The sequence below is a fragment of the Branchiostoma belcheri genome, unplaced genomic scaffold (assembly GCF_001625305.1).
Source record: "Branchiostoma belcheri isolate BF01 breed outbred unplaced genomic scaffold, Haploidv18h27 scaffold1, whole genome shotgun sequence".
Taxonomy (NCBI): domain Eukaryota; kingdom Metazoa; phylum Chordata; class Leptocardii; order Amphioxiformes; family Branchiostomatidae; genus Branchiostoma; species Branchiostoma belcheri.
The window spans coordinates 2,576,166-2,591,372 of record NW_017802379.1 but is presented as its reverse complement, the minus strand read 5'-3'; the positions used below and the strand labels follow the sequence as shown (position 1 = coordinate 2,591,372).

General features: G+C 38.6%; 4 protein-coding genes across 4 annotated transcripts in view; 3 read left to right on the top strand and 1 right to left on the bottom strand.

Annotated features, from left to right (window-relative positions):
• Positions 1 to 3,693, bottom strand: part of LOC109466806 (ubiquitin-conjugating enzyme E2 J1-like) — a 13,447-nt gene extending 9,754 nt beyond the window's left edge. Inside the window, exons 1-2 of the mRNA XM_019764648.1 lie at positions 3,487 to 3,693; positions 2,971 to 3,044 (exon numbers count right to left, since the gene is read on the bottom strand). Of these exons, the coding sequence (XP_019620207.1) occupies positions 2,971 to 3,044; positions 3,487 to 3,517 (105 nt within the window). The 5' untranslated portion in view covers positions 3,518 to 3,693. The remainder of the gene's footprint in view (positions 1 to 2,970; positions 3,045 to 3,486) is intronic.
• Positions 3,694 to 4,106: 413 nt separating this feature from the next.
• LOC109466798 (beta-ureidopropionase-like) lies at positions 4,107 to 9,296 on the top strand. Its single transcript, XM_019764636.1, has 14 exons — positions 4,107 to 4,365; positions 4,877 to 5,048; positions 5,527 to 5,614; positions 5,896 to 5,990; positions 6,255 to 6,339; positions 6,664 to 6,740; positions 6,989 to 7,043; positions 7,226 to 7,340; positions 7,946 to 8,027; positions 8,165 to 8,207; positions 8,383 to 8,409; positions 8,532 to 8,572; positions 8,925 to 9,011; positions 9,209 to 9,296. The coding sequence occupies exons 1-14, from the start codon at positions 4,265 to 4,267 to the stop codon at positions 9,293 to 9,295; spliced, it is 1,155 nt and encodes a 384-aa protein (XP_019620195.1). The 5' UTR covers positions 4,107 to 4,264; the 3' UTR covers position 9,296.
• Positions 9,297 to 9,302: 6 nt separating this feature from the next.
• LOC109466825 (tolloid-like protein 1) lies at positions 9,303 to 13,042 on the top strand. The gene is made up of 4 exons (XM_019764671.1): positions 9,303 to 10,951; positions 11,248 to 11,347; positions 11,929 to 12,025; positions 12,832 to 13,042. The coding sequence occupies exons 1-4, from the start codon at positions 10,861 to 10,863 to the stop codon at positions 12,985 to 12,987; spliced, it is 444 nt and encodes a 147-aa protein (XP_019620230.1). The 5' UTR covers positions 9,303 to 10,860; the 3' UTR covers positions 12,988 to 13,042.
• A 243-nt stretch (positions 13,043 to 13,285) lies between these two features.
• On the top strand, positions 13,286 to 15,207 carry LOC109466816. Its single transcript, XM_019764660.1, has 4 exons — positions 13,286 to 13,712; positions 13,862 to 13,974; positions 14,101 to 14,223; positions 14,654 to 15,207. The coding sequence occupies exons 1-4, from the start codon at positions 13,379 to 13,381 to the stop codon at positions 14,822 to 14,824; spliced, it is 741 nt and encodes a 246-aa protein (XP_019620219.1). The 5' UTR covers positions 13,286 to 13,378; the 3' UTR covers positions 14,825 to 15,207.

The window sequence follows — 15,207 nt, the reverse complement described above, 5'->3', positions numbered from 1 at the left end:
AATATAACACTGTGTGGATCATCTCTCGGGTTGTCCATCGGCTCCAATACAGGGCTCAAAATACTTTTTTCTGCATATGTTACCTGCACTGGTGCAAGTATATTGAAAATTACATACAGCAGACAAGTTAGCTACACTACTCAAATTTTTGAGAAGTATATATGAATCACACTAAAACTGTTCAAAAACCATTGCTATTTTTTCTTTTATACTCCTGGGTCCATATGTTAAAACAGTCAATGCAGCAAATAAAAATCCACATTGTATCTATATTAACAGTACAATGCATGGACAAGTGCAGGTTGGGTAGCCTATATCAGAAATACTTGTACAGCCTCATTTTTAATGCTCTATGGTGCATAATGCACCCTAACATTTTTGAGCTCTGATCATGATGTGTAACAGTTATGTGTAAGAAATCAAATCCATCAAAAGATCTTGTTCATCCCTGTCTTTGTTGAAATACCAGAACAGTCAATATTTAGATGCATCAGTGTTTAGCTCAGACACTCACTCACTCACAAATGCTAATAATTTTTTTTGTAATCTAAAACATGACTGTACTCTTTGTTCAGCATCATCGCCGATTCGGCTTTCACCTCAAAAACTGTCCATGTCAAGTTCCATAAGAGGGAAACAAATTTTGTGAAAGCCATACCCCCCCCCTCCCTCCTTTTTTGATTTGAATGTTAAAACCTTGAAACATACCAACAAGACTTCCTGGTATTAGTAAAGGAATGTGTAAACCCATCCATGTAGTCGAACTTACAAGGCAGCAAATTTCAATGGATTCTTTTCCCCTCCCCCTCGAAATTTCGAAAGGGTGCCCCCTTCTAATAATCCTTTACAGAGATGGTGGTAGGTTTTAAGTTTCTTTGCTCACAATGTTGAAGACTAAGCATTACAGGAAGTCAGTAGATACAGGGAAACCAGCTAGAGATCATACAGTATATGGTCTGTGGTATAACTTGCCTGTGCTTAAAAATTATAGCCTGGGTGCCAAGCCCATAGCACACTGAACACAAAGTATCTCACAGTGAGCCTCACTGAGATACGTTGTGTTCAGTGTGCTATGGGTTTGGCACCTAGGCTAAAAAATTACCACCAAGCCAACCAAAGGTTTGGTACGGTACTACCCAGGCTATAGTTTACTAGATAGGTTGTCGGGTCTCTTTTGCCTTTTTGGTGAAATTTCAAATGAGTTAATGACCCTAAGAAAAGTCAGTCACATCAGGATGAGGTGGTCACCTGACCAGGTTTCAAACAACTTTCCCTCACACAGTCACTTCTGACAAATCCTGTGAACCAGGAGTATGAAGGGTCATCTACAGGGCACTTTTGTAACATGTAAGTGATACAGCGTGAAATCTAAATCTGCTGATACTGTTCATATAATACCCGGTATACATTAATAAACATACACAATCAGGCTGTCCCTAGACTTGTCTTCCCACAAAATCAAATTGCAGTCATTAAGATAATTTTCTTTATTTGTACCCACATTTTAGTAGTGGTTCTATAGTTATGGCAGGTACTAGTACTAGTACAGATGCCTGCCCTGACTTGCCCTGAGAGTTTCAGGTCACTGGAGTAAACTGATACATCTTCCATGAAATCTCAATTTGCTGAAACAACACACAGAGCAATGGAGACTGTTTTGTAAAGTCTTGTAAGATTTCTTTAGCCTGGTACTTGCTACATAGAGTAAATTGAAGCTATATATTTGGGGATCTGAGATCATGCTGAATTTGACTGACACAAAGACAAGACTACATGTAACAGATCTATAAACTGTAGACGAAGATAACCAAAGGTATCTCAAAATATTTACTTCGAAATTAGGTCAAGCAGTATCAACCATCTGCCAGTTTCTGGATCATCATAGTACAGTAATCTATAAAAAAAATCTCCAGCATTTCTTGACCATAGAGTTGTCAAATGTACAACTGAAGTACAATGTTTGTAACTGAGATGAGAATAAGTGTCCTGTGGCACAGTGAGTGTGACCTGTGACTGAAAGAAAATGTAACTGGTTCAGTATTAATGTAACTAACTTCAGTATTCATTTATTCTGAAGGATGGGTATATGATTATAAAGAGTTTCTTGGCTTCTCTTCACCATCATAAGAGAGGCTGAATTTGCAGCCAATTTGACACATACAGCTACCACATTCTGCCTGTGAACATATGCAAATCATAACTCCCAAGGGATTTAAAAAATTTTTGCAGTTCAAAACTTTAGAGGTTAAAACAGATGATATGAAATTGAATGAAGCATCATAGTTATCTATCCTAGAGTACAGAACCTTTTTTCGGCCAGCTTTGAGTGATTTTCAAATGTTCAATTTTCACGCGCAAAAAAGGTTGAAATATGCGCGTGAAAGAATCTGCTTGAAAATATCTGAAATGTAAGAATTATATCTAATATCTATTGTCTCATCTTACAATACAAAACCTTATACTGGGAAAAATGTCTTGTGACAACTTTGAGTAGATTTCAAATGATTTGCAAGGTAACCTATTCCCAGGGGACCTACAGAATCAGTAGTTTTTAAAGCAAAGACCACAGCTAATAGATGGAAAATTATATCATGGGATCACTTTTTCCTGTCGTTAAATTTTGTACTATACATTTTCTGACATATTTCAGGAAATTAATTTTTCACGCGCAAATTTTTCACGCGCAAATTTTTCACGCGCAAATTTTTCACGCGCAGAAAACCCGTTCCCACAATAACACTCCTGGCTAACCTTTGGTTTACAGCAAGGTTCTAGCTACATGCGAGTCCTGATGGTGGAAAGAAGATGCCGGTGTACTCTTGTTTTGAATTGCTGGAGGTTGTTGTCAGTGATCAGGCTGACCACGTTGTCTGGGAGTCTGTTCCAGACGTGTACTACAGTATGCATGAAAGTTCTGCAGGTGGAGTGAGTTCATATGGAAACTTGTTTTGTACTAGTTCTAAAACTTACCTCCAGTGGCTGGGCGTAATACTGTTCTGTCGGCTCATGCATTTCTTTAGCCTCCCTCATCAGCCGCTTCACAGCTGTGGCAAAAATCATTTTTAAAGATATGTATAGCTGTATTTGTGAATGATGTTGAATTATACACAATTAGAAGTGTATATCTATGCTGTGATATTGTTTGAAGTGTCTGGATCTGGACATTCTTTTCTTTCGTTCTAATGCTGACATATGGACATACATGTATTGTAACATTAGGCATTATATTAGTTAATACTGTGCTATAATCAGTGAAAATATTTTAAAACTAAAGGATCATCAAACTCAATTTTCTAGAAATAGAGATATTGCAGAAAGACGTTGCAGAAATACTGTTTGAGGAAACTTTTCCTAGCAATGACTTAAGTGATCTCAGCATTCACAATTTCCTAAAAGTTTGTTTGAAAGTTTATAGCTGACACACGTTGATATCATTTATTATTATGACAACCGCCCCCCTCCCCATCATATAATTCATCAATTCACCTGGACTTTTCATGTTGTATCGTCCCTCCATCTTCGTGACTGCTAGATCTGTCCCCTCGCCCTGTATTTATGCAGAATCCTGTCGGTTTTATGGCTGTAGCGCCTAAAAACTCAGATTTGATTGATCTGAAGTGTACACGTACATAAAAAACCCGGAAGTTGATCTATTTTGGACACGTATTCGATAACAGATGTAACACGACGGTTCATTGGCTCCGTAGGAGAAATGGTAAACATTTTGACCAATCAGATACTCGTACTCTTAAAGATTCGTCTTCAGAAAAACATAGCTCACGATTTGTAGTCTATGTTTCGCGCTATTATAAAGTTACAGAAAATGGAAAGTAACACAACACTTTATTCACGGGTCATTTTATAAAAGACGTTGACCCTTCACTTTCACTGAGTTTTCGTGCCTTCATAACTTTTATAAGATTGCAAAGTTCAATAAACCACCTCATCCTGGCCAAAAGAAAAGTTTAGAAATGTCCTTCACAAATTATGTCGTCCTCAATATAACCTTACGTTAACGTTTTAAAAAACTGTTTCTTATAATTATCATGAGAACATTCAACAACTGTGCGTGGTACTGTGGTATCAGGTGTCTACTTTGACCTCTGACCGGACCCGCCCACCAAGGGTCATAGGTTATCCTAAGTCTTCGCATTTTCTTCAAAAGTTGCTGCGTTTGCACTTCTGACAACTCCTTGTGCAGCCCAGTTTCAGCGCCCTTCTGCTCACTTGGAAGCCTAGTAGAAGTCCCCTGCACGCCTACACGATGGGTGACGAGTTAAAGAGCGTGGACGACGTGTTACGGGAGCATATCCCGCCGGAAAAACTCCGAGAAGTTCAGAGAGTTTTGTACGGCTCAAGTTTCAGGTGGCTATAGAGAGTAGAGTAGAGTAGATCTTCGGTCATATAACGTTAACGTTAACGTTACTGCATATAGATACGTGTTTGGTCAGGTCGTGACGATAGTCAGTACTTAATGTCGTTTGAATAGCAATGTGTTATAAACTGAAGAATTCGAAAAATCTGTACACAATCACAAACAAATGTGCTAGTACGTTTTTTTTGGCAACGCCTCGGAGGTAGTGACTCTTAAATCCAGTGTCAGCGTATGCAACAATGAATCATTTCTAACAGGTGGCCTGAAGCTGGATTTTCTTTATAAATTATCCAAGGCTATAAGTTGTTATCTGGAGATCAATGTCTTTGTAGAGATGACACTAGTCATCATACAACATTTCAGCAAGATATGATCTGAACTGATAGCCCGAGTGTCAGCCTTTTTGACTTACGTCTGACAGCTAAAAAGGCTGACGCTTAGGCTACCAAACTGTGTAAGATATTAGTTTCATTTGCAAATTCTTACTACCCCTATGTGCAGTAAGTTGAGCCTGCCTGCGGAGGCAGTGAAGCTGGCTGAGGAGCGTAAGTTTGAGCTGGCAGGTTACGGCACGCAGGCCGGACGGGAACAGCTGAGGCCAGCCCGCGTGGTCCGCGTCGGAGCCGTGCAGAACAAGATCATTCTACCCACAAGTGCACCCGTCGCTGAACAGGTTCAAAAGCCTCTTTAACTTTACCATTAAGCATTAGGACTATCATGCAGATAGCATTGCATACTATTTTTTTTAAATAGGTGTTGTAACTTGTATTTTCTGTAGAATGTAAAACTGGTTATGTAGGCATAGTTTGCACTTGGTATGCAATTGCAATCTTAAGGGATGCACAAAAATGCTGGTTGAGGGATTAGGGAACCATATTTTTATTTATTATTAGGGAACCCTAATGATACAAAGAATGGGCATCTGAAAACCACCTGTATATACTCTGAGTGACAGCATACTAATACTAGAAGTGTAATCCTGGTAGTATTGCATGTGGAGTGATCTAATTGATTATAAGTGATTGTCAAGGATTTTTGCTGCAGCTGGAAGGTCAAGATGTCTGTTGCCTAACATTATAATTTACCAGGGAATAAATGTTGGTTTTTGATTTTCACAAACTTGATCCTGTTGTTCATGTCCCATCTGCTAGATGGCAGCACTGCATGGTCGCATTGCAGAGATAGTGGAGGTGGCAGCCATGTGTGGAGTCAACATCATCTGCTTCCAAGAGACCTGGAGTAAGGCTACACTGTATTTTTGAAAGACCAACAATGTACACTATTACAATACTAAGAGCAACCACTGAATTGTTTTCCTTCAAACAAATTTTCTGACTGCTTCTGGTATACATTCTGTATAAATGTACTTTGATAAATGAATAAAAACTATACAGAGTGCTATTATAACAACACAATTTCTTGATTTCCACTAAATTGACTTTCCTGAAGAGAAAACAATGTTTGTTACATGTGTCTTGTTTCTGTTTATTTATCAGCAATGCCGTTTGTTCTTTTCTCAGCAATGCCGTTTGCGTTCTGTACACGTGAGAAGCAACCCTGGTGCGAGTTTTCCGAGTCTGCGGAGGACGGACCAACCATCACGTTCTGTCAGGAGGTGAGGGTGAAATACATGTGCAGGTCTGAAGACATCAGATCTTTATGCTTGAAGAGACAGGTTGTTGTGTTGTTCAGTTGGTTGTTCTGTCTGCATCTCAATGGATGACTTCCTATTTCATTTTTCGTGATCACCTACTAGGGTATGAAAGGACATACTGTACAACAGTCCCAAAAGTTGATATATCCCTTAAGATTATAAAAGAAGGTACAAATGTACATGTATGTAGTAATAAAGGGCTTTTCACATGCCCCCTCCATACAGCTTGCTAAGAAATACAACATGGTGATCATCTCCCCCATCCTGGAGAGGGATGCAGCACATGGCGATATTCTGGCTAATACTGCTGGTAAGGCCACAGATCAGATATTAAATTGTGTAAGAGGTGACCTGTTGTACCTCAAGCACGAAGGAAGTAAACTCACAAAATGGTGGAGTAAAGGAATGCATCAGGGTATGGTGTCATAGTTCTATCTACATACTAGTAAAAAGTAGTATCTCTAGATTTCCTTCTAGTTCTACAATAATGTAACTGTTATCATCTGCTTTGTGTCTTAGTCTATGCAGTGACACATGGTTTGTATGTGTGTACTCTGTAGTGATATACATGTGTTATGTTGTTTTGATTTTGTTTACAGTGTGTGCTTCTTTTTATGATATTTTACTCCTTCAGTTGTGATCTCCAACTCTGGAACTGTACTGGGGAAGAGCCGTAAGAACCACATTCCCAGGGTTGGTGACTTTAATGAGGTGAATAAACCATAGGACTGTATCTTTGTGAGTCATTTTGACTGTGATTAATGACTTACAAACTCTTCAATGTAACATTTTTGAACTTTTGTTCATTAATGTGTAACTCACTGTGCTTTGTGGACATGGTAGTGACAATCTTGTCATGGTGCTTGTATTGCCCCACACATATTCACAGGTGTTCAGTTTTAAGCATCACATGTATATTCACTGAATCCTTACATTGATATGATATATTTTTTTATCAGTCTACATACTACATCGAGGGAAATACCGGACACAGAGTATTTCAGACTCAGTTTGGTAAGTAAATCTTACTCAGTGCTATATCCTAAAGAGAAACTGTCATAAGGCCAATTTATTTGTTAAGGTGCATAAATTTTGGAAAATTATGTCATTTCTTTAATTAAAGTTGCTTGTAGTGTCCTTCAGTTCAATTGAGGATGACACAAAGAAGAGAGAAGAGCAACCCTCTTTCCTTCCAGGTAAAATAGCGATCAACATCTGCTACGGTCGTCACCACCCGCTGAACTGGATGATGTATGGGATCAATGGGGCAGAGATTGTGTTTAACCCTTCTGCAACTGTGGGTGCTCTCAGGTATCCATTTTGAGTCATGTTAGATTTATTTTGATGTTCCTTGTAGGTATATTCCTGCCCTGGTCAAACGACTAAATGAACTGTAGACCATGAACTTTTATTACTCGTACACAGTAATTCCACATCGTGTTTTTATTAATGTTCCACACAGCTATATTGTATGTCGATTTTAAACTAATATTCGCTTTTAAATTTAACTATATTTTTAGATTTTATGAATGTACAAAGTTTTTTTGCAACATGATGTTAGAATAAGCTTCGCAATTCAGCCATCATAGCTGCCAGGAGGCTTGTGTAAATTGTCTTGTTGTTCTTGTAATAAACCATTCTACTACTACTACGTATGAACTTTCATGAAAGAATATTTATTGAGTAGTACTGCTGGTAGGTAACATTATGCTGACAAAGGCTTAAATAAAGCAGGTTTTCAAATTTCCAAATTAACTGATTGTTGGAGTATACAGAACTGGGTTTGATCCTCTGAGCCTGATCCTCTGAACCTGAATGTGTTAGACCAATACCAGTACAGCAATTTTCTTTAGGCTACAATCTTATTGTAGCAATGATGACAGTGTGTATAAACTATACATATCATCCCCTTCCAGTGAACCTATGTGGCCAATAGAAGCCCGCAATGCCGCCATCGCTAACAGCTACTTTGCTGTAGCCATCAACAGAGTGGGCACGGTACGTACAATGTACAATCACATATTTCATAATTAGTTTGTTGGATTTTTCTTTCTTATATATGATTCTTCCTGTTGTTGCCACTGACTCAGATGTGAAATGTAACATTAACTGCTAAAACATATACTTTTCTTTAGGAGAGTTTTGAGAGTGAGTTTACCTCAGGGGATGGGAAGAAGGGTAAGACACACCTTTTCATCTCTAGTCAGGAGATACATGTACATGTAATGTCATTTATAATCAACTACATGTAAAAGGAAATGATGTCATTTCGAGGTTCAATGTACATTATGTAGTTTACGGGGTATTTTTTTGCTTTTGCTATTAATTAAAAGTCTTCTCTTTTTCTCCATAGCCCACCATGACTTTGGCCATTTCTATGGTATGTAGTCTTTCTCTTGCATATATTTGAATATATGCTTTTGCTTTGTAAAATGATGATCTACTTACTAATAGCCTACATGTACTGTGATATGCTGACCATGTATACTTGTTACACTCTAGGTTCCAGCTATCTAGCAGCCCCAGATGGAAGCCGCACTCCTGTGAGTCTTAGTTTGTATATATATATATATATATATTATAACTTAAAGACATATGGTAAAAACTGTAACCTGTACTATCAATAATAATCATGGCAAATTCAGTATAAAAAAGTAGAGCTTGAAATACAAGTACATTTGTAGTTACAATGTACGAGTATTTTTCTGATTCATACAATTTTTCAAAATTCAAAATAAAAACCTGTAATCCTCTTAGCTTCGAAATTTCCTGACAGTCAAGTTGTATGTCCATCTTCATTTTGTAGGGCCATAATTACTTATTTGTTTTTGTTGTATGTAGTTTTCCATGTTTTACTAACTAACTACTGTTTTACTTGTTTGTGTGTCCATGCAGGGTTTGTCACGTGTTGATGATGGTTTACTGGTGACAGAAGTGGACTTAAACCTGTGCAGACAGGTCAAGGACAAGTGGTGCTTCAGGGTCAGTTATAGTGTGATGACTGTCAATTAAAAAAAATACTGTACCAAACAATAGATGTACATCTGTGATAATTTCATTCTGACACAAAAATAGTAAGTAACTTGCAACAGGCAGACAGAAATTGGACAGTATCAGAGTTTTTCTGATAACTTCAAGATGTAAAATAATCTGTATCCTCGCTGTGTTTTACTATCCAGATGACTGCCCGGCTGGACATGTATGCAGAGTCCCTGGCCTACGCTATCCAAGATGGCTACCAGCCTCCTGTTGTCAAGGAGACATAAAAAAAAAACTAAAGTAAAAGCACTTTTGGACAAAGATAAACTGACACAGCAAATTCTCTAAACAGTAAAGTTTGTAATTCTAGATTTCCTAGCTTTGCAATAATACTAACATATCATATCATGATTTTGTGTGTACATGTACATGTATTAATCTGCTGAAGGCAACTTCTGGCTGCAAAAAAATTAATACACACTGTAATCCAAAATTAAAATGTAATACATTATACATTCCTTGATCAAATCTAGATTTTTATCCAAATAAAGTAATTCTAATTGTAGGTACTTTGCATCTCGCTCTTACCAATTACTAAACTTAGATAAGTAATTAGCAGTGGTATACTGTTTATCAAGTATGTACTAGTAGGTCTTTTTCAATGCTACCTCCTTAAAGCTTGCATAAGTAAGTCTAAACTATAATGTATGCAAGAATGTACGTTGTACCTGAAAATGATTTTTGTTTGCCACAAAAATGATGTACTATGATAACAGTAACTATTCATCAACTCAGTAAAGATTTGTATGGTACTTATTCAGTTTGTACGATTCTCATTAATTTTCTGAAATCCTTTTGAAGGAGTGAAGCATATAATATTCGTTCTAGTCAAGCAGCTCCAAAACAATTTCATTCATATCATATCACAGGCTTCTTGTGTATTGAAGTCAGCCTGATTAATTTGAATCCATGGATAATTGAATAACAGCTCAGTTGGTGGCCAGCAAGAACATCATGTTAATATAAAGCCAAAAGAATGTTAAAATTTAAATTGAATTGAACTCGAAATCGACAGCTTCATGTAGGAAGGAACGATATCCCATACAAAAATAGTAGTTCACACAGTCATATGATCAAAAGTTCAAATATGAGATATATTGAAGGACAATCTTCAACTGCAACTGCCAGTATGACAATGCAAGGAATTAGACACACCCAAATATACATACACAAATTATCTACCGCTGTCACAATTTGCATGTAATATTCATAGAGGCGGTGGATTCATTCCTTCACAGAGACTTTCTTTGTTCAGTCAAAAATTAGGGTAAGTCCAATTCTTTGTGTTGAAAATTACAGTCAAAGAGCCTTCTTCATAATTCCACATATACTAACCCTTTGAACTTTGAAGCCAAGAATAAGACGGTTAAGTTGATCCTACCGACTTGGGCGGTCAACTTATTTTTCCTGCCCTGAGGCATTCTCCCAGGCATTCCGGAATCGGTTTCTAATGTCGGCAACAAACCTACCTTTATCAAGGTAAAAAGTATCATCAAGCTAAACGACAAAATAGCCTGAAGGCGAAATAAAAGACCCGTGAAAAATGTGATAGCGATCCCTTAAGCCAGAACTCGAGCAGAAACATTCCACGACTTACAATCAAATTCAGTGAGTAGGAAATCAAGTAATGAGCTTTTGAATGAGATTTCCAAGGACACAGATCCTAGCGTCTTTGCGAGAGCTTATTGAGTTAACAGTCACAGTATAACTCCTGTCTGGTTGATACGTATAAGGTTCTTATATAAAAGGGCAAATCCTTTGTTTTTGGTCATTCCTGAAGAAAGTTGAAACGATGATCATGATTGTGCGCTCCGTGTTTTTACTGAACTTTGCCATTTTTACTTCCTCTCTGTTGTTTGGAAGTGCAGAGGGACAGGAAAATGGTGAGTGAAAACTTATTTTCTTCTGATATCAAAAACACACACTAGCACTACACAATCTGTACATGTTTTCCATTGCGAAATATCATCATTAGTGTGTATTACGGTCTACAGAGGTGCACCCACATGCCCATTCTGTGAAGGCTATGATATCAGCTTTAACGTTTCACCGAAAAATTACAATGTAAAAGCAATCACAATATTTTGCTTATAAAAATACATAGGATTCTTCTGACGAAAGATAATTTACTTCATGAAACCACCTGTGATCATTTATTGGAATATACATTGTTCTGTAGCATGTTCAGGAGTGAGTGGCTATGTGGTCCAGTCAGCTCTGTCTGGTAACATCAAGAGCCCGGGTTTTCCTGACAGGTACCCATCTCCATCTACCTGCACGTAAGTAACAACGTTTTGTAGTATCTACAACACTTTAGTCCACCCCACATTTTATCTGTTACATGTTATCCTTGAAGCATGTTGTGTTTTGAGCCTCATTTATAGACCAATGCCAGGCACTCCCTATTTTCTTTTATTACATGTACATTGGAATTCCATGTAAGGCCTAGGAAAAAATGTTGTGTTTCCTGTTTCCCGACCGACCCTAGAAAAACTGCCAACCCTAGCTTTCTTTTTTGTGGACCCCTGCAAGGGACATACATTTTTCAAGCTGATCAGCCTTTTCTACATGTAGCTCCATGATCTGACACATGAGTGATGAAACATTGTACAATCTGTTTTCCAACACTGAAATCAAAAATACAACATTAAAAATAAAGTGTCCTCATGCGAGAAAAAAAAGAAAAAAAAATGTTATTCTTACCTACTATTGTGACAACTATCTCTAATTCTAATTCAGTACTGAAACAGGAAACACAACATTTTTCCTAGGCCTAGGGCTTGATCTTCCTCTGTTAGACTTGAATAACTTTATTATTATCTAGTATCCGACTGTCTTAATTTCCAATTTGTCCTGGCAGGTGGAAGATCACAGTGCCTGCCGGGAAGAAGATCCGTCTCGTCTTCAGCACGTTTGAGGTTGAGGACCACTTGTCTTGTAGCTATGACTACCTCCAGGTAACAAATTAAAACTTATCAATGGTATACAGGTGTTAACGGTGGTGTAAACAAGAATTGTTATATTGCCACACCAATTCAATTTCTTGGTTCTTGGATTCGCCTCTTCATTTTTTTCTGATTTGCAAAAACGAAAAAAAATTCTGGTTCTGAATCAACTAAAAATGCTCAATGACATACATATATTTTGCCCCCCAACAGTTGAGGGAAGTCCTTTTCTTCTTAGTTGTTACAGTTTTTCCATGATGCAGTAGTGGTTTGATTAGAAGTTCAAAATTCATTGTTTGAATATTAACCCTGCCTTTTGTGTTAGAATCTAACTTAATGGCTCCTATGGTAGCATTTGGGGCTATGAAGGATGCCTATACCTGTTTTTTGTTTAATTTATTTTATTTTCGCCCTGTCACTTCATATTTTCTCTGAAAAAATCCCGAGAACCAACAAATGAAATTGGTGTGGCCGTAATGGTACTTTATGGCAGAAATGTTTTTCATTGGTTGTTTTGAACTGCACAATTTTCTCAGCATCATGACCTCCAAAAAGAATGCTGCCATAAGTGGCTGACTTGTACAGTATACTCTAGCTTTGCTTCTTGTGTTTAGATTAATCTATCTCATCACCAGTCCTGAATATACAATAACAATTTAAACTAATTCAAGTGTCATGAAATAACAGTTACTATCTAAAGTAAATGTACCCTAGTCTTGTTTCATGAGGAGAATTGAGTCCAAAAAGAGAATACAAAATTGTTTGATAGCAAAGTGCCATACTTTTACACATTTTTGATCGACGTTGTAACTACATAGGTCCGTGATGGCGGTCACAGCTCATCCCGGTCGATCGGCAAATTTTGTGGGAAAAAAAACCCTGGGCCACTGATCACTTCTGGAAACAAGGCCTATTTACATTTCAGGTATGGGATGATTTTAGGGTATATTGATAACAGAAGGTCGAAGGTTTGATTCCCCAATCGAGTCATACCAAAGACTGTAACAATTATACATTCTGCTTAACACTCAGAACTTCTGGGGGAGAGTTTAGAAGTTTAACACATACATGTAGTACTACCTGTGGACTGGCCCCATCCTGTAGTACTATCTATGCTTGCACAGCAGTATGGTCCAAAGGCTATTAAAGAGAATGACAACTCAGTGACACTTCTGTTCAGTGGTTATAATGCTATAAGAACATTATTGTTTTAGCAGAACATCTTCTAGCATATTTGCAACTACTGATAATGAGTCTTGTGCATTTTTCAGATCCGACACAAGTGTGGCCAGCAAGGGGTTTGAACTGCAGTGGTCCCAGTTTACCAATACTACCATAAGTAGCATCACAACTGATGCGGGTGGTATGGGGCTTACAACTGCAAGACATCCAACACCTGCTAGTACATGGAACGCAGACACAACCAGGCATACAGACAAAGTCACTGCAGCTAGTGTCCAAACAAGCAGCCACCCAGTAACTGGTAAAAGCACCACCCAACAGAAAGGCATAGTCACTGCAACCACAAAGGGCAGTGGAGGCCCTGCAACTACTACAAGCGCCACACGGCGGCCAGGCATAGTCACTTCAGCCACAGGAGGTGATGGATCATCAAGGGTTACATCGGTGGGATCTCTGGCAACTACATTGCTGACAAGCTCTACCAAGACTTGGGACAACTTCACAGTCAACACTGAAGGTAGGACATTTCATCTTCCATCTTTGGTGTTATTGTATAGGGGTATTAGCCTATATAGAAGTGTCATACATTGTAGATGAGACATTTTGCAAAGAACAATCTGTGTGTTGCATTCTACCTTGTTGATATGGATGTTCTGTCTGTTGTAGAGTACATGGAGAACATGATCTGTTACGTGTGTGAGGGAATGTCGTCTGGGTGTTTAACAGGAGAAGGTCTGGAAGACTTTGCAACGGAGTGCCAACAGAACGAAGCTTGCTGGGTAAGTAAGGTTTACAAGGAATATTGCTTTGTGCACTCATTTAGAAACATGCATCCACCTCAAACTTTGACCTTAGACTACCATGCATGATGACTGTACATGAAACTGTACGCTTGACTATTTCAGGTGGAACGTATTGGAGCAGGAGATCTGGAGGGGAAAGCTGTGTACTACCGCCGCAGCTGCCAGCCTAGGTGCACCGAGTACTGGCAGGAGGAAGTCTGTATGACTGCTGATGGGCAAGCAAAGGTTAGTTCTCTTCAAAAATGTTTTCACGTATAAGAGCAATCCCACCTACAGCCCTGGGACAGTTAAGTAAATTGAATTCCTTCCCATACCATGTGGTGCATAGGGCAGTGCCCATCTCTGGTTCAGTAGCCCTTGGACCACACAGTTGTGTAATTGCTACAGCAGGGGGTTAGTCCACTGGTACCTGTGTGTATTTAACTCCCATACTCTTCCCCAAATGCTTAGCTCTAAGCAGAGAAATCAGTATGTACCATTTTTTAAAAGTCTTTGGTATGACTTGGTCAGGGATTGAACTCACGACCTTCCAAATGCAAGGCGAGCACTAGTCTACCCACTTGGCCATTGCACCGGTCCTGTACAGCCCTGGGAGACTGGATAGTTTTGTTAGACAGGTATGCAGAGGTTTAACTTCAACTCTCTATGTTATCAGGTGTGCAGGCTGTGCTGTACGGAGGACAGGTGCAACACTCATGTCCTGACTGGTCATAGCGCGGCTCAGTCCCCGGGTAGAAGTCATACAGACACAACCGTGGCATCTTTCAAGCTGGTGTCTATCCTGGCACTTACAGTGTGCCTGGATATTCTGGCAATAGCCACTTAATGAGAGGAAATAAAGTAACAGGAAATGCAGTTTAGCGAGGGTATTAGTAACTTGAAAGTGACCAGCAGTTAAAGTGACCAACATGTAAAACAGGACAGTTGCTGTTTCATTACAAATGGGCAAATGCCAACCACATAACCATCAACTTAATAAGAATTTCTGTCATTACTTTTTATGTACATGTACCTACGTATTTGTTACCTTGATGGGAACAAGATTATCAATATGATTCATGACCAATGAAGACTGTGCTGGAGGGTTCACATGCCCAGAGATGGCATGGGCAGAGAAGGCATGATGATGTATCTACTGTTTAAAAACATAAACTTTTATCATTCACAAAATAGGTTTTTATACCACACACTACTAGCATGCACACACAC